We start from the raw sequence: 24,450 nt of genomic DNA, 5'->3' as shown, positions 1-24,450 counted from the left end.
GGGCCAGTAGGGGGATGAGTGGGAGATGTGAAACCCGAATATTTTTGCCAGTTCTTGCCAGACTTTGCCTGTGAATTCTGGGGCATTATCCGAGTGCAGTGCTTGGGGAATGCCAAAATATGGGAAGACGTGGCGAGTTAAAGCGTCGGCGACAGATACAGCACTGTGATATTTGGCGGGGCATGCGACGATGAACTTGGAATAGACGTCCACAAATGTGATAATGTATTTGTACCCTGTTTTGGGTGTGAGGGGGCCGATGACGTCGAGAGAAAGCAATTGCAAAGGTTTCTTTGCTGTTAGTTTTCCTGAAGGGCCGGATGTGCGAGTGATGTCTTTCCCCAAAGCACAGGCGCAGCAGGATTTAATAATGTTCTTGGCAATGGTGGATGGGTTCGGTGTCCAGTACATATCACTGAAAACTTGTACGAGTTTCTTAGTTCCCAGGTGGATGCCATTGTTGGCTTGAAGGTGCAGCATAGTGTCGTGGGCGGTGGTGGGGCTTAGCACGATGTGGCCGTTGGGGTCGAACAGGTGCTCGCCGTGAAGGTGGAGTTTGGCGAACGTGTTCGGCGGGATCCAGGTAGGGCGTTGTTTATTGTGCCACATTTGGATAAGGCCTGGTTCTGCGAAAATGGCATTGATGGGTAGTCGGGAAAGGGCGTTGGCATTTGTGTGGAGCTTGCCTGGTCGGTATATTTCAAAGTCATATTCCTCGAGTGCTTCTCGCCATCGTATGAGTTGTGCGTTGGTGGTGTTGGACTGGTGTAACCACTGTAGGGATTGGTGGTTGGTAATGATAATCACGTGAGTGCCTGAGATATATGAACGGAAGTAATCGAGGGACCAGATAATTCCGAGGCACTCGTGTTTGGTGGGCGCGAAATTCCTTTCTGCAGGGTTTAAGGTGCGGCTGGCACAGGCGATGATATGTTCACGGCCGTCTTGGACTTGGGCAAGGACAGCCCCTATGGCGATGAGTGAGACGTCGGTATATAGACGGAAGGGGAGGTTGTAGTCTGGGAAGGCGACGACGGGGGCGGAGGTCAGCTTGGACTTGAGGGTGGTGAATGCGATTTTTCTTGGTTCTGTCCAGATGAATGGTTTGCCTTTCTTTGTCAGGTCGTGTAAAGGTTTGGCGATGTCTGCAAAGCCTATTACGAAACGCCAGTAATATGAGGCTAGGCCTAGGAAGGCTCTGGTTTCGTGTACATCGCGAGGTAGGGGGATGTTGGCGATTGCACGTAGCTTGTCGGGGTTAGGAGAGATCCCTTCTGCATTGATCAAGTGTCCGAGGAAGGATACTGAACGTTCTGTCAAAACACATTTTGTGGGCTTGAGTTTGAGCCCGGCCTGGTGTATGCGTTGGAACACCTGTTTGAGGCGGTGGAGGTGGTCGGCCCAGATGTGGCTGAAGACGATGATGTCATCTAGGTAGGCCAAACAGGTTTCCCAGGTTAGCCCGCTCAGAACAGATTCCATGAGGCGGGAAAATGTGGCGGGGGCGTTGCAGTGTCCGAAGGGAAGGACGTTAAATTCATAGTGCTTCCCGTTCAATGTTGAGAAGGCAGTCTTGTGCTTGTCGTCTGGGTGGACGGGGACCTGCCAATAGCCTGATTGCAGGTCTAGGGTAGAGAACCATGTCGATCCGTGGAGGGAGTCAAGAGAATCGTCGATCCTGGGTAGGAGTGTAGCATCTTTGATCGTAACGTCGTTCACTCTTCGGTAATCGACGCAGAAACACATGGTTCCGTCTTTATTTCGCACAAGTACAACAGGTGAGGACCACAGGCTAGTGGAGTTGGAGATGACACCGGCATCAAGCATATCCTGGACCTGCCGGTCTTCTTCTGCCCGTTGTTTGGGATTTTTTCGGCATGATGGTTGGCGAATGGGAGGTCCGATAGTATGTATCTCGTGGCTGAGATAAGTAGTGTGGCCAAGGTCTGTTGGGCCAGTGCAGAATAGGTCCTGAAAGTCCAGGAATAGTTGTCAGAGACTGTTGGTTTGGGAAGTGGAGAGATGTGATGGTAGGTCAGGGAGAATGAGGTGATTGGGGGGTGGTGCTTGGCATGGTTCGGCTTCTTCCGTGTCGCCAATGATGAGTCCTCGCGGTAGAGTTAGAGGTGTTGTGGCGAGGTTTGCGATATGGATTTGTTGGGCGTGGGGGGGGAGGAACAAGGGGGAAACAAGACAGGATGAGAGGGGTCCGGTGGGTATGGATGGCAGTTGCAGGGAAAAGGGGCTCAGGGCAGTAGTGTCCCAGTGACCCTCTTGACCTGGGTCACTAGCCCCACCATTGTGTCCTCCTGGGGTGGTGTGGTAGCGGCCTGGTGGTGGGGTGGGGGGTGGCGGGGTGGGTGGTCCGGCGACGGGCATTTTAATTAGCATGTAAACTTTGGCAAAAACATCTGGGATGAAGTGAACGCCTGACTGCTTGGGATGGTAGAGTAGGATCGTGTAAACATTGCAGTGACCTTCGTTCTTTTCCCATGATTGTTCGCAGTTTTTATAGTTCGCCGTAATGTCACTGACACAGGTACAGTAATGCATTGTTCAGGGCTGGCAGCTATGAAGGGGTTAATGGAATACATGATTGTTTGTATCAGTACTCTTTCTTCCACACATACACATAAGAATGAACAAAAGAATGAGCAGTAAATGTACACTTAACTTTAAGGAGAAGAAAAAAAACATGCTCAGTGGGTCCGAAATGTGTTGGGAAGACCTATATCGAACGAATGATGTGAAAGTGAACGCTAACTTACGAGAACGCACGGGATGAAAGGGTAATTTTTTTTCTGATAAGCGAACATTTTTGTTCCATTTCGTCCCTTAAAATTGTGAAACCCATAAATTTTTACCTAAGCATATGCCCTAAAGACTTAACCAATTCATCTCATATTCCTCTAGTTTGTTTTCTGCATTTTTCTATTTTGAGGGTGGTAGATTACCTTCACTTGCTGAAAGATTTTCTCTTATTATCATCACATTCCTTAAGCTGTACCTAAGATTGTTTCCATCATAAGGGGAGAAACTTAACGTATTCAAAGGTGGATTTCATTTCCCAGTTTCCCAACTGGAGCCCAGGTTAGGTTAGGTTAGGTTAAATCATTAAGTAGTTAAGCTAGGTTAGGTTAGGTTAGGTTAAATCATTAAGTAGTTAAGCTAGGTTAGGTTAGGTTAGATAATCAGTTGCCTCAGTGAACTCCACCCCACCACCCCTGTGGTCGAGTTGTGAGCACAAGGTGTGGGTGGGGAGTACGCACACTCGTTTATCCATGGCTCGCTTGCTAGCAACCAGATGCTTGCTGATTAAACTGGAGCTATCATACGGATAATTTTATGTATTACCATACCACTTAACTATTCAGTCACGACCTGGATATACTGAAACCTGGATAATCTGAACCTGGATAATAGGGCTTTCTATCTATCTGTCTATTGCCAGACACCTTAATCCCTTATACGGGGTGGCCTCAAACAAATCGCCTCCACTCACCCCGTCCCCTGCCATTTTGCTGCCCTGCTCCCAATTCACACACCCCTCTTTCATATACCTCTCCACTCCATCCTCCTATCTCATCCTTGGCCTTCCCCTCCCTCTCTCCCCCTCCACCTCACTCACATACATTCTCCTCTTCAGTCTTTCACTCTCCATTCTCTCCACATGGCCAAACCACCCAGTGTGTTTCTCCTAACGCTTCCTATCACATCCACACCACAACGCTTCTTCACATCCTCATGTGTCAGTCTGTCTCTCCATGTGACTTCACAGGCTCTTCTCAGATAACTCATTTCAGGGCATTCACTGTAGAAGAAGTTAGTCTGGTAGGCTCCTTGAATCCTGTAAAAGCAAATTCCGTTATATTGAAGTCTGTTATATCGAGGTTTTACAGTATTTTGTGTTGGGGGGGGACTTACCACTTCCTGTGATCACCTCCTTCAGTCTTTTGTTTTATGATGTATGTTTGCTTATCACAGATGCTCTGACACATTTTGATCTCAGAATATGCACAACTTCCTCTTTAGACCTCTCCTTTTGTTCTCCTCTATCTCTTAATTTTCAGTGGTCATTTGTGTCATATTCTTTCTACAGTGACCATTACCCCATGAAGCATACCTTTACCACATACATGTATTACTTCACACCTCACTGTGCTTTGTTTTTGTTAATTTGGAGAAGGCCATTGACAGAGTCCCTAAAGAGGTGGTGAGGTGGGCAATGAGAAAGCCTGGGATCAAGAAGTGGCTGGTTAGGGTCGTTATGGCCACGTATGTGGGTGCTCACTCCCAGGTACGGATGAATGGAGATTTGAGTGATGAGTTTCCCGTGAATGTTGGTGTGCATCAGGGGTCAGTCTTGAACTCCTTGTTGTTTATCATGGTACTTGAAACCCTGTCATGTTACTTAAGAAATGGACTCCCTCGGGAGATGTTTGCTGATGATTTGGTGTTGGTTGCAGAGAATGAAAGGGAGGTGGAGGAAAGATTTAGGAAGTGGAGAGATGGTATAGGACACAAGAGCTTAAGAGTAAATGCAGATAAAATGAAAGTGATGGTATCTAGTGCTGGGGGCGGTGCCATCAAAGAAGAGGGAGAGTTGCCAGGTGCGATTTGTCACAAGGGTGTGAGAAGTAATTCCATCTTGTGCAGTGTTCTGATGAGTGAGTGCGTAAGAGATGTAGTTGTATTGGAGGTAGACTGCAAGATAGTGCAGATTTCATGTGTGAGGTGTGTCAGGGAGAGCTTGTGGATATTGCCAGGCATGAAAGGATTGACCTTTCTGGTGAGTCTCTTGAGTGTGTGGAAGAATTTTGTTATTTGGGAGACAGACATGTTATGTGCTGGAAGTGGGGCAGAAGCTAGCTCTGTGGTTAGAGTGAGGAGTGTTTGAAAGAAGTTCAGGGAGCTGTTGCTTCTCCTAACACTGAGAGAGCTCTCCCTCTGTGCTAAGGGATCTTTGTATGCGGCATGTATTAGGAGTGTAATGCTGTATGGTAGTGAGACCTGTTCAGTAAGAGAATATTCATAGGCTCAAACATACAGAAATGGCAGTGATAGGTGGATGTGCAGTGTGTCCTCGAGTGCAAGGCCGGGGGGGGGGGGGGCTAGGTTTATGATGGAAGAGTTGAGAGGTAGGATGGGGCTGGAGTGTATTGGTGTTGTGATGAGGAGAGGTAGCTTGAGATGGTTGGGCATGTGAAGAGGATGGGGGATGATAACTGGGTCCAGAAAGTCTATCTGTGTCTATCTGTCTATTGCCTGACACCTTAATCCCATAAGGGGTGTCTACAAATGAATCGCCTCCACGTTGCCCTGTCCCCCGCCATTTCACTGCCGTGCTCCCAGCTCACAAACCCCTCTCTCATATACCTCTCCTTTCCATCCCTGCATCTCATTCTTGGCCTCCCCTTCCCTCTCCCCCCCTCCACCTCACTTACACTCTCCTCATTAATCTCTCACTCTCCATCCTCTCCACATGGCCAAACCACATCAGTGTATTTTTCCTAATGCTTCTTATCACATCCATGTCCACACCACAGTAATCCTTCACTTCCTTATTTGTCAGTCTGTCTCTCCATGTGACTTCACATGCTCCTCTCAAATAACTCATTTCCACAGCTCTCACTCTTGACTTCTGTCCCTCCAACAAGGTCCAAGCTTCACTTCCATACGTTAGAGTTGGGATCACAATACTGTCATGCAGTAACTTTTCCACTTCCATGCTCACTTCCCTGTTTCTTATCACTGCTTTTAAAGAACCAGCAACCTTTCTTCCTTGTTGTACCCTTTCAAGCACTTCACCCTCTAAACTTCCATCCTTACTCATCACACTACCCAAGTGCTTAAATGCTCTCACATTTTCCATTTCCTCCTCATCCAACCTCACTGTACATTCACTGACTTCACCTCTCTCGAAGACTATAACTTTACTCCTCCCTACATGCACCTTTAGATTCCGTTTCTTACACACTCTCCCAAACTCATCCACCAAGCCTTGCAGTTCCCCTTCATCTTCACTTAACAGCACAGTATCATCAGCAAACAACAGTACAGGGAGTTTCTAAACACTGCCATCTCACTAGGGCCACTCCAACATCCACGGCCCTACCTTGGGTCTCTTTTATAACCCCATCTATATACAGATTGAACAACCATGGAGACATAACACATCCCTGTTTCAATCCAACCTTCAAATAGAAAAATTCACTCAGTTCACTATCCACACGTACTGCAGCCTTAGCGCCCTCATACATACTCTTCACGGCAGTCAGCAGCTTCCCATCTACTCCATATATTCTTCATACTTTCCACATTCCTTGTCTATCCACCTTGTCATAATTATGTTTTCTCCAAATCCATGAAGGCTGCATACAACTCTTTCCCTTCTCTAGAAACTGTTCCACTAAAGCTCTAAAAATAAATATCTGATCTACACAACCTCTTCCCTTCCTAAAACCACCCTGTTCTTCTCCAACTAATTCGTCTGTTATTTCCCTAACTCTGTCAATAAGTATCCTACCATATACTTTTCCTATTATACTAAGCAGACAAATGCCCCTGTGATTACTACATACTTCTTTTTACCCATTTCCTTTGTCTATCTATCTATCTATAGCCCGACGCCCTAATCACGCAAAGGGTGGCCGCAGACAAAACGCCTCCAAGTCGTTCTGTCACCCACAATTTGACTACTCTCCCCCCAACTCACTCCCCCCTCCCTTATACACCTCTCAACTCCATCCCTCCACCTCATCCTCGGTCTGCCCCTGCCTTTCCCTACCTCCGCCTCACGTACATACAACTCTTAGTCAGTCTTTCATTCTCCATTCTCTCCACATGTCCGAACGACCTCAGTGTTTTTGTCTTTATCTTCTCAACCACATCCACATCCACCCCACAACATTCTTTCACTTCTTCATTCGTCAACCTATCCCTCCATGTCACTCCACATGCTCCATTCAAGTAACTCATTTCCACTGCTCTCACTCTTGGCTTGTTCCCCTCTTGCAAGGTCCATGCCGCGCATCCATATGTTATACGTCAGGGTAGGGATCACAATACTATCATGCCATGACTTCTTAACTTTGTCTATCTATCTATCTATCTATAGCCCGACGCCCTATTCCCGCAAAGGGTGGCCGCAGACAAAACGCCTCCAAGTCACTCTGTCACCCACCATTTGACTCCCCTCCCCCCAACTCACCCCCCCCTCCCTCATATACCTCTCAACTCCATCCCTCCACCTCATCCTCGGTCTACCCCTCCCTCTCCCTCCCTCCACCTCACCTACATACACCCTCTTAGTCAGTCTTTCATTCTCCATTCTCTCCACATGTCCAAACCACCTCAGTGTATTTCTCCTAATCTTTTCAACCACATCCACATCTACCCCACAACGTTCCTTCACTTCTTCATTCGTCAACCTGTCCCTCCACGTCACTCCACATGCTCCTCTCAAGTAACTCATTTCCACTGCTCTCACTCTTGACTTGTTCCCCTCTTGCAAGGTCCACGCCTCGCTTCCATACGTCAGGGTAGGGATCACAATACCATCATGCAGTGACTTCTCTACTTCCATACTCACCTCCCTATTTCTCATCACTGCTTTCAGTGTACCAACAACCTTTCTTCCCTGCTGAACCCTTTCACGTACTTCATCCCCCAAAGTTCCATCCTTACTCATCACACTACCCAAGTACTTGAATGCACTCACATTCTCCATATCCTCACCATCCAACCTCACTGCACACTCTGTGACTTCATTCCTCTCAAACACCATAACTTTACTTTTGTTTACATTAACTTTCAGCTTCCTCCTCCTACACACTGTCCCAAATTCATTCACCAAACCTTGCAACTCCCATTCTTCTTCACTCAGCAATACTGTATCATCAGCAAACAGCAACACCGGAAGCTTCCAAATCTCACCCTCATTCATTAGAGCCACCCCCACATCCACTGCCCTACCTTGCACCTCCTTTACAACCCCATCCATATATATATTAAACAGCCATGGAGACATCACACACCCCTGTTTCAGTCCCACATTGAGATCAAAGAACTCACTCAGCTCACCATCCACTCACACCGTAGCCCTAGCTCCCTCGTACGTACTCTTCACAGCACTCAACAATTTCCCCTGCACTCCATATATTCTTAATACCTTCCACATACCTTGCCTATCTATTCTGTCATAAGCTTTCTCCAAGTCCATGAAGGCAGCATACACTTTCCTTCCCTTCTCTAGATACTTCTCCACTAAACATCTTAGAACAAATATCTGATCTACACGCCCTTTTTCCTTCCTAAATCCCCCTTGTTCTTCTCCAACTAGCTCCTTTGTCATATGCCTAACCCTATCAATGAGTATTCTACCATATATTTTACCAGTCACACTAAGAAGGCAAATACCCCTATGGTTACCACATACTTCTCTCTCCTCTTTTCCTTTGTACAGAGGAACAATTATACCTGATTTCCAGTCCTCTGGAACCCTTCCCTCTTCCCAAGCCAATCTACACAACTTCCATATCCACTCCACAACAATCTCACCCCCATACCTAAGCATTTCACCACACACTCCATCAATTCCTGGGGCCTTTCCCGGCTTAATCTTCTTCATCGCTTCCACTACTTCCGACCTACTGATCTCTTCCTCCCTCCTCTCATCTCTTCTTCTCCCAGCCATTCCCCAACCACTTATACTCACACTGCTGTCACTCTCTACATTCAACAAATCCTCAAAGTGCTCCTTCCATCTCCTCAATTTCTCTCTCTTCTCTTTGTACAGGGGAATAATTATACCTTTGTACAGGGGAATAATTATACCTAACTTCCAATCCTCTGGGACTCTACCTTCCTCCCAGGCCAATCTGCACATCTTCCACATCCATTCTACTACTATCTCTCCCCCATGCCTCAGCATTTCACCACACACTCCATCAATTCCTGGAACTTTCTCCATTTTAACTTTCTTTATCTCTTCCACAACTTCCATCCTACTGATTTCTTCCTCTCTTTTCACATCCCTCCGTCTCCCAGCCATTCCCCAGCCACTTATACTCGCATTACTTACATTTTCTATGTTCAACGATTCGTTAAAGTGTTTTTTCCATCTGCTCACTTTTTCTCCCCTCTCTGCTAGTAATCTACCATTTTTATCTTTCACTCCCCAACTAACGTCTTTGGCATCCTGTCTAACTCTCTTTACCTCTTTCCAGAACATTTTCTTACATTCCCTCCACTTTACACTCAAATTCCATCCAAATTCCTCATTCACTCTCTTCTTACTCTTACTAATCTTTTCACCTCTCCCTTCCTCTCTACATATAACTCTCTCTTCCGTCTTTCAACTTTTTCCACGCCCCTGTTTCTCATCCACTCATTATATGCTTTCTTCTTTTGTGCCACAGCCTGTCTCACCTCTTCATTCCACCATGCTGTTCCCTGCACCCCCTTTCATCTTCTCTTCACCCCACACAGCACCTCACATGCTGCGCAGATTTCTTCTTTGAATATCTTGCACACACCTTCCACATCCCCCATCTGCTCCAGTCCATATTTACCCAATCACTCCTCCACATCCCTTTTATATTCTGTCCTTTTTCCATCCTCTTTCAACCTTTCCACATTCCTTGTATGAGTTACTTCCTCCTGTCCTTCCCTTCATCTATTTCTCCATTTCGTTTGGACACTGATTCTGACCACACTTGGTAGTTTTCAGAAAGTCCACTTCCCCAACCTCTATATACTCTTGCTTCCATTACACACCTTCTCATCTTGTCATCCACACATACATAATCAGCCATTGCCTTCCGTTCATTCAGTTCACCATCCGCCCTTCTCATCACTCGCCATGTATACCTGTGGATCATTTTGTGCCTGAAGAGAGTATTGGCTATCGCCAACCCCCTCCCAGCACAAATGTCCACTAAAGCACTGCCATTCTCATCCACCTCTGGAGGCACACCACACTCACCAGCTACTCCATCCACCTTCACATTCCTGACTTTTCCATTCATATTTCCAATCAAAAACACTCTCTCATTCCTTTCAAACTTATCCATGCACACTTCCACATTTGTCAGAACTCTTCTCTCACCTGCTTTCATGATCTTGCATTGGCGCATACACGCTCACAATCTCTCACATTTGTAGTCCAACTTTCAATCTTACCCATACAATCCTTGAGCCAACTGATCCATACTCTCTTATATTCTCCATCCATCTGTTATTCAGAACAATACACATTCCTTCTTTTGCCCCTCTCATTTTCACGTACTCCCACGCATATACCCCATCCATACTCCCATTCTTTCACACTCACCTCTCCATTTAGTTTGAGTTAATCCACATAAGAAGTGTTAATGTTGGGGGTAGGGTAGTGAGAGGTAGACCGAAAAAGACCTGGGACAAGGTCATTGAGTATGACCTTAGGGTTAAGAGACTAGATAGGGAAGCTGCCAGAGATCGAGCAGCATGGAGAGCCGCCATTAGGTGTCCAAGCCTGACATATGCAAGCATGTTGGTGCCTTCAAAAATGAGAACGAAAACTTACCTTCTTAATTAGTGTTTTCAGAAGGCAGATTAACTGTGGTTTGAATCCCATTATGCTCCTTCTTGGCTTTATTTGTCCATTTCTAAGACTTCTGACATGCTTTCTTTCTTTCTGGTTACTGTTTTGAGTGCAGCTTGTTGACAGTGCCTAGAATGTCCCACCCATTTACCTGCATGTCCCATGGTGGAATTCTGACTGATCCATTGCCCTTCGAGTTAAGCGTTCATGTTGGAAAGGCTATAGAATGTAAATGACATACGCCGAAAGATCAGTATGCATTTCTTCTCTTTATGAGAGAGTGTGCTTTCCTTTGGCAGATTGTTCATGAGACTAAGCATGCAGGCTGGAGACCATACTTTTCTTCTGTTACCTCCAATACTCTTGTTTCATCTGTCTGGAGAGGCATTGGTAAAATTGCTTGTAAACATTATCACTACCTACCTCCATTTTTCACTTGGGGAGTCTTTTGTGGATGCTTACATAGTTACCAATAGTTTTGGTTTTCATTTTAGCTGTCATTCTCATTGTCTCTGATTTTTACTGCCTCTGGTTTTCCAACATGCTTGCATGTGTCAGCCTTGATACTTATGCTGCTCTCCATGCTACTTGATCTTGAGAAGCTGTCCTATTCATTCGCTTATCCATGGGGTCATATTGTATTATTTCCTCCCAAGTCTTTTTCGATCTGCCTCTCACAGCTCCACCCCCAACTTTCACACCTCTCCTCCTCCACATCCAGTTGCCCTCCCTCTTCTCCACATGTCCAAACCATTTCAGTCTACTTTTTCTTATCACATCACTAGTACATCCAAGTCACATCCTTCCTCACAACCTTTCAGTCACAGTCCTTACCCTTCCCAGACCTGTCATTCAGGGACACACTGCACTTCCATCTGATCATTCTTATCGCTGTGTGATTGAGGCTATGAATATCCTCCTTCCCCTTTACTGCCCAAGTATTATTATTATTATACACTGAATGACAAGCCAAATGGTTTCCTGTACACCAGGAAACTATTTACAATGCTGGGTAGTAACCATGTAACCAGATTATGGTGCCTGGTGGTTTAGCGGGTGATTAAGGCATTCCAGTCGGATTGAGCCGGTGCAGATTACTATCCAAGGGATGATTGGGGTTTATTGCTCACATATTGCCACTCAGGGATGAGTGAGGCTGGTCACTGTCATCTTAAATGTCAGGACCAACTTGCCTAGCCCCGGACTTCTACACTCCTCACAGGGCAACACGGAATTAGATGATGCATGGATGGATACAGCATTATATTCCTAATACATGCTGCATACAAGGACCCCATAGAGAGAGCCCTCTCATTGTCAGTAGAGGCAACAACTCTCCAGACTTTTTACAACACTTCATAATTTTATTGTCTGTCAAGCTCCTGCCCCACCTCCGGCACATATCGTGTCATCCATGTAACAAAATTCCTTCACACACTCGAGAGACTCTTCAGCAAGATTTGTCCTTTCCTGTCTCTCTCCTTTACATGCCACAAACTCAGAATCAACATTGTTTTGCAATCTGCCTCTAACAGAGTACCACTGCATCTTATGCACCCACTTATCAAACACTGCTCAAGATGGAGTTACTTCCCACACCCTTTGGCAAACTGTACATGGCCATACTCCATCTGCTGTGACTGTACTTCCACCTGCCTTAGTTATTAGTGCTTTTGTTTTATGAATTTATTATCTGATAAATCTTGTAATGCTCTTTTTTCTTTCCATTAGTTGACCTCTGCTCTGAGGGTCTTGGTGGGATACATTATCTTATTTGACCTTCCCATGTGCATCTTTTCTTATTGGCCATTAATAATTGCATCTGGACCAATGGGGTTTTTCTGCCACCTTTTTGAGGTGCTCTGTTTCTCACCTTCTTTAAGCTGGGAAAGGATGGTCGCATGTCCCAGAAGTGTCCTCCCATTGCCTGTACCAGTTGTCTCTGTAAATTGGTAGCTAGAGCATATGGTAAATCATCATCTCATGTGGCTGTTGGAATATAAACAACTTTTTTTCGGATTCTCAGTTTGGCTTCCAGAAAATTCATAGTACATTTGATCCCCTTCATTAATTGGAGACTTACATTCATTCTGCTCTTCCCACTCATCAAACCATCCTTACTGTTTTTATTGATCTTCAGAAGGTATTATGATACCATGGGGCATTATCACATCTTGTGTGTTATACAAACTAGCAGTATTGATGGTGAGATGGTGTCTTTATATTCACAATATTGTGTTTAACTATTCTTTTTGGGTTCAGGTGCTGATATTTACTCGGATATCATCCCCCAACATGAAAGTCTTCCCCCAGGGTTGTGTTCTTAGCACTGCTGTCTTTTTGTTAGCAGTGAATGATATTGTCTCCTCTGTCTTGATAGGAGTACAATCTTTGTCTGTAGATAATTTTGCTATTTATGCTTCTGACACCGACATCTTGACACAAACTGCACTTATTCTGCTACTTCTGCTGCTTTTACATGGGTTATCAGTCATGGTTTTCACTTTACTGCCACTGAATCTCATGCCATTACTTTTAAGTATTCCCATTTAATTCCTCATTACCCTCTTTTCAGTGATACTTCTATTCGATTATCCTCTTCTGTGCACATCATCGGCCTTGTTTCTTCCTTAAGTTTTTGACTCTTGGCTCATTTGTGCAGATCATTGCAGTGTTACCACCTGCTACTTACTTTGCATGTGACATAGGGTGCTGATTGTGCTACTCTCCTTTTCCTTCATACTGTTCTTGTCCTCTCAGAGCTTGATTATGACTGGTGGACTCTTCTGCTCATATTACCATCCAGCAGAAGATTTGTTCATCATCTTGGTTTGCACTTTGCAGTTGGTGCTTTTTAAATCTTCCCCTAATGTTGATGAGCAGCCTACATGTGGTGGCACCTTGGGTGGAGCAGCTGGGGTGTCCACCAGAGAGTCAAGCTTCCTCATATTTTCCTGTACCTTACCACGGGAAGGAACCTGGTCCAACCTTGGTGAGATGCTGATAACCACAAAGGGATGCTGAATCCCTTCATAGTGTGTTCTGTACTGTACCTGTTGGACGGTCCCACAGAAGCAGTTGCATCTTACCTGTGGTTGATGGTTCTGCTTGGCCAGATTGACTGGGGTTAAACATCAACAGATCTTCCTCTGTGGAGAATCTTCATGTTGAATCTGGAGTCTGAGCTCTCTCTCTCTCTCTCTCTCTCTCTCTCTCTCCATACTTACCCCAGCCTACATTGTATTCCATTGTCCTCTGTACTTGCTCTTCCAAATTCAGTTTCTGGTGCAGCTTCTAACCCCCTCATCATGCCATCTTTTCCTGTACATATCCTTTTTCTGTTAGGAATCTTAAATGTCGGGACCAACTGCCTGGCCCCAGGCTGCTACGCTTCTCATGGGGCAATGTAGGATTGGATGATGGATGGATGTGTTCCCTTTCATCCTTGTTTCTTTTTGCTTTGGCTTCTTCCCCATCCCACCATTTGCCTTTTTTTTTTTTTATCATTCTGAATCTCTAACCTCCCCACTTATTATCCACTCACAGTTTTAGTCAATTGTTGGAACACTATTCTGCCTGTGTGTGCACAGATGGGTCCAAAACTGTTGATGGTACTGGGTTGCAATTTTATTTTGTGGCTCTTACGATCAGTATCATCTTCCGATCTGTGCTAGTATTTTAATGGTGGATGTGTATGCTATTTACTTTGCATTGCAGCACATCTATCTATCCTCATCTTTCTTTTTTGGTGATTTCTGACTCTCCCAGTGCACTATTCCACATTGTCATCTTCCAGGCCCCACTCTAGTTCTTTGCATCCAGGAATGGCTGTCTTTTATGTCTGCGTAAATTAATACAGTCTTGTTTGATACCCAGTTATGCTGTTATTCCAGGATAATGAACAAGATCATCAAGGTCGCTGTGCTGGCACCTTGGATGTCTACTTTCCATCCTCTTCCTGCCTCTTATTTCTGTTTTCTCTTCCTCTCTCATGTGCAGATAGCAATCTTGATGGACTTCCATTCCTGCCAATAAACTTCATTAAATAAAACCTTTTGTTCCCCGCTGGACGGTTTTCCATCACCGGAATAGGATCTGGGAGACTGCACTGGTTCATCTTCATATTGGCCACTCCAGACATCCATTTTTATTTGATGTCAGGTGGGCCACTTCCTTTGTTCCCATTTTGATGCTATGTTATCCGTCATCTTTAACTTGAATGTCCATTATATGTCTCTCAGTGGTGGTGTGCTTTTCCTTTCTTAAGCTTCCCCAGTTGTCCTCCTTGCCTTTGGGATTTTCTTTGCAAATCCCCTCATTTTTGACAGGTCTGTCTTATGTCTTTCCTTGCTTCCATTATTATTTCTGAAATATGATTTCCTTTCTCCCACTCAGTTCCCATCTGTATGTGCTGTTTCTCATTTTCCATCCATCCATCCATCCATCATCCATTCTTACGTTGCCCCATGAGGAGCGTAGGAGCCTGAGGCTAGGCAAATTGGTCCTGGTATTGAAGATGAGAGTGACCAGCCTCACTCATCCCTGAGTGGCATTCCTTGAGCAGTAAACCCCAACCATCCCTTGGATGTAAACCTTCACTGGCTCAATCCGATTGGAGTGCCGTAATTACCCACTAAACCACCAGGCGCCAAAATTTGGTTATATGGTTACCACCCAATATAGTAAATGATTTCCTGGTGTACAGGAATCCATTTGGCTTGTCACTCAGTGTAGAGTCACCCACAGGCAGAAGGTTTTCAATCTATCTCATAATGATAAAGGCTAAGGAAGCAGTAGGCAGCACTACATCAAGTGAGTGGATGATGGTCGCCATCACCTACCACTAAGAAGGTTTTCATTTCTTAAATTTTTTAGTAGTCTGTTTGTATGCTATTTCTTTTTTTTTTTTTCTTCCTTCATTCTTTCCTCTTTCTTCTGCCTGTGGGTGACTCTACACTGAGTGACAAGCCAAATGGTTTCCTGTACACCAGGAAACCATCTACTACGTTGGGTGGTAACCATATAACCAAATAATGGCGCCTGGTGGTTTAATGGGTAATTATGGCGCTCCAATCAGATTGAGCCGGTGAAGGTATATATCCAAGGGGTGGTTGGGGTTTATTGCTCACGTAATGCCATTCAGGAATGAGTGAGGCTGGTCACTGTCATCTTAAAAGTCAGGACCAACTTGCCTAGCCCCAGGCTCCTACACTTCTCATGGGGCAGTGTAGAATTGGATGATGGATGGATTTAAATTATTATTACCAAGTATTCATAGTACCATTTCTTTGTATTATTTAGTGCCATATGGCCTTTGTTGCCTGGTACTAGAAGTTTATTGTTTAATTCACTACAGTTTGAAACTTTGGGTGTGGTCTCACTGAGAGACTTCACATCATTTTGGTGTCATACACCCTCACCTCGGCATTTCACGTTAGCAAACATTCCACCTGACCCCACAAATCCCTGTATGGTGGTTGCAAGAAGGTTTTGATCATCATGTGTGGATGTCTTTAGGAGAGGCTAAGAATTTTCATCATAAACAAACATATTGAGTATCCTAGAAACTAAAGTTTGTATAATGTTCATGATGACTAGGAATTGATCACTGGTGAATTTTATAAGAAAGGCTGCATGATGGTGGTAGTGCATAATTAACACTCAAAGGTGAAATTAACTGTGGCCCTTATGGGGCCCACCTATCTTGATAACTTAATTTTTCTTATTCTGAAACTAAATAATCAAGGACTTGAAAATTTTCCTGATATTTGTGTAACTTTTTTGGCTAATAGATTTCTCAATAAAATTAATTTTTATAATGTATATAGCACTTTTTTCATACTGTACGTGTCAACAAGTGGGTTGGTGGAGGATTAGTGCCCCTCCCCGTAAAACAAATAACTCAAAGTCAAATGGCCACCCCTTAGGGGATTATGGCATCTGGCAATAGGTAAATAGATAGACAATGTTTGAGCTTAAAATTTTAATATACAGCTGAATTTCAAGGCAGGAAGATTATATATTAACTCTACTATTCTATAGAAGATTGCTCTTAATTTTTTAATGAAACCTGTAGTAACTGCACCACCAAAATATGTCCTCAGAAATTGTGGATGAAGATCTTGTTTCAACCATTACGAGTCGGCTGGGCCTAGCTGGAGCTCAGATTGAATGGATTGCTCGCCATCGCACCATCCAACAATGCTTTGGTCTTGTACAGGAAAAAGGTTACACATTGGCACTAGCTTGCCATGGCTAATATGCAGATATCAGCTTTGTCGTGTTTAATATAGGTTGTTGGTAAGTGTGAAAAAAGATATAAAAAAATGGTGAAGGTATAGATGCCTGTGTGGCTGTAAGAACAAGAGTATGGTTGGCAGGTGCAGTAATTGTTATTATAGCTGTAGGAGTACCAGTAAGGGTAAAGTAACCCACAGTTGTATTTGTTGTTTGTTTTACTATGAGAGTGGATATGAGGGATTGGATGAAAAGTTGTTGATTGTGTTGCTTTAAGTCCTTCAAGCTGGTGACATATTCAAAAAATTTTGCTGTAGCTACCTTATGAAATCTGTATTTAGTTTACAAGAGTACCCTAGTAGCAAAGGGGTTGTTACAGACTGAATCTGGCTATCTGGAAAAGTCTCTCCTAAGCCTAAAGATAACTAAAATAGAATATAACTTATGTTACAGGATTGAAGGGTTTTAGATACTCTACATTTATCAATATAGATTTAAGAGAGGATGTTTAGAGGATAGCGTGATTGATCTGGTAATTATCATGATTTAATTAGAGTGAGGAGATTATTAGGAATGAGAAGCACTGGTAGTTGTATCTGAATGAGTGGATATGATTTTTTTTTTTTTTTTTTTTTTTTTTTTTTTTTGATAAACAAAAACTTAAGGTAGTTTTGATGCTGTAAAGAATAAATAAAATAGAAGATGTAGATTTTTTCATAATTTTGTGATGACAGTTAAAGAGAACTTATTGTATGATAGTTATTTATGTTATTATTTAGAGATAGTAATGTGAATAAGGTTAGTGTGAATGCTATTCATGACTGAGTATGGTTAATCATAGATGTAAGTAGTGAGTAATGATTTGTTAAGTTTTATTTTAAAAATTATATATATATATATATATATATATATATATATATATATATATATATATATATATATATATATATATATATATATATATATATATATATATATATATATATATATATATATATATATATATATATATATATATATATATATATATATATATATATATATATATATATATATTTGCCGGTATATACACACACAGGCAAACCCCGGTTTAACGATGCAGTTGGTTAAGTAAAAACCCATCGCAAGGTGGGGTATCGTATCTTGAGGTAAATTTAACATGAATCGGGATGCTTTTTTGAGCCTTGGGTTTCCCCCTCAACCAAGTCCTAAACCCACCCAAATGTGTCCAAAAAAACTTTCAAGCCAACCTAATTGGCCTAACAGCTATGAAAGAAGCATACTTAAGCCTAAAACCAGTGCCCGTCTCACTTGTGGCCAGTCAAGGTCACTGGAGAATGCGATCTCCGACTCGTATTCAAACTCAGTTGAGAAGAAGCAGCAGTATTGTATTGAATCCCACCATCAGACAGTCCTGGGACAATTAATTAAACATTGGGTATGCTTAATAATATTGTATGAATGACTCAGAATGGTCCAAGGTACGAATTGTTGTGATGGAGATTCGTTGATGTTTTGATGGGGAATGCAATCAATGATGCTATCGGGATAACCTTTTCAGCAGCCCATCTTAGTCATTTTAGTTACTGTTCTGGTGGCTAAGCTCCTTTATTTTCTTTTTTATTTTCCAGCGTATATTTAGAAATTCCTTTGTATTTTCAAAGCGTTTTCCCTTGAACAGCCATAATATAAACACATGATTTATCAATTGATGATGCGATCGGGATAGCCTCTTCAACGGCCCCTCTTTATGTCGTTTGAGCTACGCTTCAGGTTACTGAGTTCCTTCATTTTCTTCTCATGTTTTCCAACATTTATTTAGAAATTCTTTTGTATTTTCAAGCTGTTTTTCCTTCAACAGCATGCCTGTAAACACATGATTTATTGATGTCACAGTTTTCATCAATGCATGAAATATTTATTCTTTAAGACTTTCATAATTATTCCATCCATCCATCATCCAATCCTACGTTGCCCCATGAGGAGCGTAGGAGCCCGGGGCTAGGCAAGTTGGTCCTGACATTTAAGGTGAGAGTGACCAGCCTCACTCATCCCTGGATGGCATTATGTGAGTAATAAACCCCAGCAACCCCTTGGATATAAACCTACACAGGCTCAATCCGATTGGAGTGCCGTAATTACCCGTTAAACCACCAGGCGCCAAATTTGGTTATATTGTTATCACCTAGCATAGTAAATGGTTTCCTTGTGTACAGGAAACCGTTTGGCTCGTCACTCAGTGTAGAGTCACCCACAGGCAGAAGGAAGAGGAAAGAATGAAGGAAAGAAAGTCAGAAGTGGGAGTGTAAAATCACTCGTAGGTGGCAGGATGAAGAAAGAATGAAGGAAAGAAAGACAGAAGAGGATGGAAGGAAAGAAGGATGGAGGAGAGGATTGGACAGACACCTGAGAGCAGCACTACATCAAGTGAGTGGATGGTGAGCACCCCCACCTACCACCTTAATTTTTATTTAAGTGTACTGTATTCCATGATAGGTTAGATGTTCAGTGGTCAAGCACAAAATATTCTTTGTTGAGTCACCTAGTTGTCCACACTGTTTTGTACCTCGTCTGATGGGTGAGAATCCGTACCCCAAATGATAGTGTTCACTCCACCTATGACTAAATTTTAGACACGTTAATCAAAGTCTAAAAACTGTTTATAAATCAGCCTAAAAACAAAATTTGTCTAAAATATCATAAAAATTGGTAAAAAACAATAAAAAACAAACACAAAACTGAGGGTAGGCCTACGATTTGCTGGGTATGGTGGCGTTTCTACGCCCATCACTGTTCCGGGGTATCACATCTAGGGGTATTGTAAATCGGGGTTTGCCTGTTTATATACACAGTATAGTGGTATATATATATATATATATATATATATATATATATTACATATAAATTACTGGAAGTTTGTAGGAGTGAATATGAGAGAAGGAAGATTGGAGCTGGCATAGGAGAAGTAGCTTGCTCATTGTTGCATAATCTGTGATTTTAAGGAAATTCCTAAGTAGGCTGTGCTGCTCCATGCTAACCAGTAAACTTACAAATCAGAGCAATCATGGTAAGATGCACAGCATTTAGAAGAAGTATGGTGAAGATTATTTGTTTCTTTAGAGTGATGGTATAGTGAAATTTACTGTATGGTCTACAGATACCTGGTGATTTAGTGGCATACACCAACCAGAGTGATTATTTTGCTTTGCAAACAATGGTCTGAAACTCCTGGAGGTGACTGGAGACTTACTGATCATGTAAAGCTGCCTTCAGTATAGGTCAGTCTCCTACCCTGAAATATGTAAGACCAGAGATAGAGAGCCTCTCCTTGAGTCCAGCATCCCAAAAGGTTTTTACTGTTAGGCATGAAATGTGGGTTGTTATTTCATAATGTAAGAGAGAGGTAAAATTACACATTATTTCCTGTCTATTTAAAGTTTGAAGATATTTCACTTGCCTAAACCTAAAATTTATTAATATTTTATTTAATAGGCAGAGTATAAGTTGCCCATTCTAACAGTGTAAATGATCCATTAAAGTTGTAGTGTTAAAGGTAATATTGTCTTGCTTGCATATAGGTAAGCTCTTAAGTGCAACTCCTTTTTTTATAATTTTATTTTTTTTTTTAGAGAAAAAATTGTGTGCTGATTATTTATATTTTCAGCAAAGCAAAATCTGTTGGAAAATATGATTTCTTCTCCAAAGTGTGTATGTGTGTGTAAGAGTTATTGTTATACTGTTGTGAGTGGCATGCTTACCTCAGGCTGTGGATTATCATACTCAAGCTCAATAATCCATGGAGTGCAGCAATCCCCACCCACACAGCTCAAAATACTGCATAGCACCATGACACTTAGTACATGTATGGTTGCTAAACAGCACCACTTAGTTTCCCTTTAATGATAGCACTCATCAGCTCAGTACGTCATAGGAAGGTACAGTTCAGAGATTGTGTTTGCCCTTAACCTCTTCACTGTGATGATGCAACCACCAGATTATTGTTTTCCTTAGAAAGAATTTCATGTAATGATGGGAAGCTAAGTTTAATCCCTCCAGTCTGATAAGTCTTCCCTAGGCTGAATAATGTTATTTGGTAGCAGCAAGAATAAAATGTAAAATACAGTATTTCATCAGATTGAAGCGGTTGAGAAGTTACCACCATGACTGGTACTTTATTCTTACTTGAAACAGCATCTTTTCTCTTAGTGTAGAGGAGAACAGATATCTGGAATCTGTGTATTAATATCCATGTGCTGATTTATATTCACAAATGAGCTGCTGTAGTCAATGGTGTGGTGAATGAGTTAATGTCAGATTATAAAGAATTTTAAATGAAGTGTGTAACTAGTTTGCAGTTTTTGGTTTCTTGACAGCTGCTAATAGCATAAAATGAGAAAGTTAACCCTCTCAAACTCTTTCGATGCAACCTGTATCCAACATCTGAGTACTGTATGACCCTCACAGACTGGCCCAGGCCTTACACCCCACAGATCCTCCACTCAGCAGTGTTTGCGACATCGGAAAATGTTTCCATTCACCTTTCTCCCTTGTCCTTATTTGTAATTGAATTGTTATGAAATTGCTACATAAATGAATCAATAATCTTTCTAATGAACAGAAAAAGAAAAAGAAATTACTGTATTTTATCGTTCACTCCTTTATTCAGCACTGATTTCTCACGGATATATAAGCATTTCATCAATGCTTGTTGAGAGAAACTTGTAGGGCATTTATTTGCGATGATTTTCGTAAAAAAATGACACTTCTAGCTCTATTAGAATGATTTTTATAGTGTACCGAACAGAAATATCTTACAGTCTTTGACCACACCCAGCTGCTTTAGTAGCAGCTGGCTCATCATCGTAAAATGTTTCTAATCATTTCATTCCCCTGCCCTTATTTGTGACTGTATTGTTGTGAAATTACTACATGTTATAAATGAATAAATGATCTTCCTAATGAAAGAAGAAAAAAGAAATGAAAAATTAAATTGCCATAATTTTTTCATTCATTAATTTATGCAACGCCGATTTTTTTAGAGATTTATAAGCATTTTGTCAATGCTTGCTGAATGCTCTACAACTTTCTCAACAAACATTGACAAAATGTTTATATATCTGTGAGAAATCAGCATTGAATAAATAGCAAACAATAAAATATCCATCCATCCATCCATCATCCAATCCTAAGTTGCCCCATGAGGAGCGTAGGAGCCCAGGGTTAGGCACGTTGGTCCTGACATCAAAGATGAGAGTGACCAACCTCACTCATCCCTGGATGGCATTATGTGAGCAACAAACCCCAACCCCCCCATGGATATAAACCTTCCCCAGCTCAGTCCGCTTGGAGTGCCGTAATTACCCACAAACCACTAGGTGCCAAAATTTGGTTAAATGGTTACCACCCAGCATAGTAATTGGTTTCCTGGTGTACAAGAAACCATTTGGCTTGTCACTCAGTGTAGAGGTACCCACAGGCAGAAGTAAGAGGAAAGAATGAAGGAAAGAAAGACAGAAGAAGGAGTGTAAAGTTACCCGTAGGCAGAAGTAAGAGGAAAGAATGAAGGAAAGAAAGACAGAAGAGGGAGTGTAAAGTTACCCGTAGGCAGAAGGACGAGGAAAGAATGACGGAAAGAAAGACAGAAGAGGATGGAAGAAAAGAAGGATGGAGGAGAGGAAAGGGCAGACACCTGGGAGCAGCACTACATCGAGTGAGTGGATGACGAGCGCCCCCACCTACCACTTAACGATAGAATATGGTAATTTATTTTCTCTTTTTTTTTCTTCATTAGGAAGATCATTTATTCATTTATAACATGCAGCAATTTCATAACAAAACGGTTACAAATAAGGGCAGGAGAAAAAGTTGAATGACGCAACCAAAAATCGTGGTGAAAAAATACCACAATCTATTTGGTTGGATGCAACCTGCATCAAAAAAATGTGAGTGGTTGGATTTTTTGCTGAACTGTCGTGTAAGAGAGGGTTAATGACAGATGTGAATGGAAGTTTGTCATATAATGAGTCAGTTAATGACAGAAGTGACTGGAAGTTTGACAAGATCGGTTGCTATTGACACGTAATTCTTTGTGGTGCCTTTATTGTGGTATTGTGGAAGTTTCTGAAACAAAATTAGCTCAGAGCAAATCTTATTCTTTATTCCATTAAACTACTAAATGTGGTCTGAATGTAATAAAGTAACATATCTTTTCAAGACTCAAACACACAGTGTGTTTGTCTGCTTGGAAAGCTCATTGTATTTGTTTTATGTCCAAAGACAATTTATGAGCCTAGTAGTTATATGGGGACAGTGTAGATCATAGGAAGCATAATACAGTATTTATAATATTTCGAACGGCCATACCACGTTGAGTACACCGCTTCCCGTCCGATCAGCGAAGTTAAGCAACGTTGGGTCTGGTTAGTACTTGGATGGGTGACCGCCTGGGAACACCAGATGCTGTTGGCATAACGTTCTCCCTACGTGTCAAGTGGGGTTGGTGAAGGATTAGTGCCCCTCCCTGTAAAACAATTAACTCTAAGCCCTTGGCCACCCCGTTTGGGATACATGGCGTCTGGCAATGAATGAATGAATGAAAATAATATTTCATACACTTATATTTTCTAGAAGCACATTTACATACAGTGCTGTGTTGGAGTACAGTAATGCAGTATTTTACTTTGTATTTTGAGCTAGGGACATTAATAAAAGTGTGTGTATGTATTACCGTGCGGTCCTTAACATTGTCAAGTCTAATATTAGAGAGAGTATTGGGATGGCTGTGAAAATTACTGTAGAATACCACTTTTTGTCACGTTCAGGTTAGATGAAGCTCCTTTCTCTATCCTTCACTTGTGTTTTGGTGCGCTTTAATAATTGTCACCTAACAGATTCTTTTATGCATTATATAAATATTATAGCCATAACTTATAGAAGACTTGCACAAAGGATGAATAAACTGTGTAAGCTTGTCTCATTTTTTTTACGGTTGAATACAAATCCTTGGTGTTTGTATTTTGAGATAAACCATGTTGCAGAAATTACAAGGTTTTACAAGTGTGTGTGTGTGTGTGTGTGTGTGTGTGCGCGCACATATTTACCCAGTTTTATTTACCTAGTTGTGATATACAGGAAATGAGCCATGCTCGTGGAGTCTCGTCTCTGTTTCTCAGTAAGTCAGAGTTTGCTTTGAACTCGTTTAAGGTTTTGGAGTGGATGATCTCTTTGTCCAGATTATTCCACAGGTCTGTGTATCTATATGGAAAACTATATTTCTTGATATCCTTCAAGCAACTTGGCTTTTTCAGTTTCATTCTGTGTCCTCTTGTTACTCTCCCATCACATACAAACAGATCTTTTCTGTCAGTTTTATCTACTCCCATCATGGCCCTGAACACTGCAATCATGTCCCCCCTCTCTCTCCTTTATTCTAAGGAAGGCAGATCCAGCTTATCCAGCCTCTCTCTGTATGACAGATCTCCCAGGCTAGGGACCATCTTGGTTGCTGTTCTTTGTATTCTCTCAATCTTGTTTACAGTATATCATTCCTTTTGTGTGGGGACCACACTACTGCCGCATATTCCAACCTGGGACAGATAATGGCCATTATCAATTTTTTCATCATCTCCTCA

General features: G+C 42.2%; 1 protein-coding gene and 1 non-coding gene across 2 annotated transcripts in view; both read left to right on the top strand.

Moving 5' to 3' along the window:
- Gclm (Glutamate-cysteine ligase modifier subunit) overlaps positions 1 to 17,692 on the top strand; it is a 124,400-nt gene extending 106,708 nt beyond the window's left edge. Inside the window, exon 5 of the mRNA XM_080283254.1 lies at positions 16,687 to 17,692. Coding sequence (XP_080139380.1) covers positions 16,687 to 16,841 — 155 coding nt within the window. The 3' untranslated portion in view covers positions 16,842 to 17,692. The remainder of the gene's footprint in view (positions 1 to 16,686) is intronic.
- A 5,476-nt stretch (positions 17,693 to 23,168) lies between these two features.
- Positions 23,169 to 23,287, top strand: LOC145413908 (5S ribosomal RNA). The gene has a single exon (XR_013899786.1). It is a non-coding gene; the product is annotated as a 5S ribosomal RNA (ribosomal RNA).
- Positions 23,288 to 24,450: the final 1,163 nt, after the last annotated feature.

The sequence above is a fragment of the Coenobita brevimanus genome, chromosome 97, assembly GCF_032717465.1.
Source record: "Coenobita brevimanus isolate Jiangsu-jjx chromosome 97, ASM3271746v2, whole genome shotgun sequence".
NCBI classification, from domain to species: domain Eukaryota; kingdom Metazoa; phylum Arthropoda; class Malacostraca; order Decapoda; family Coenobitidae; genus Coenobita; species Coenobita brevimanus.
This window is presented reverse-complemented; position numbering and strand designations above follow the sequence as displayed.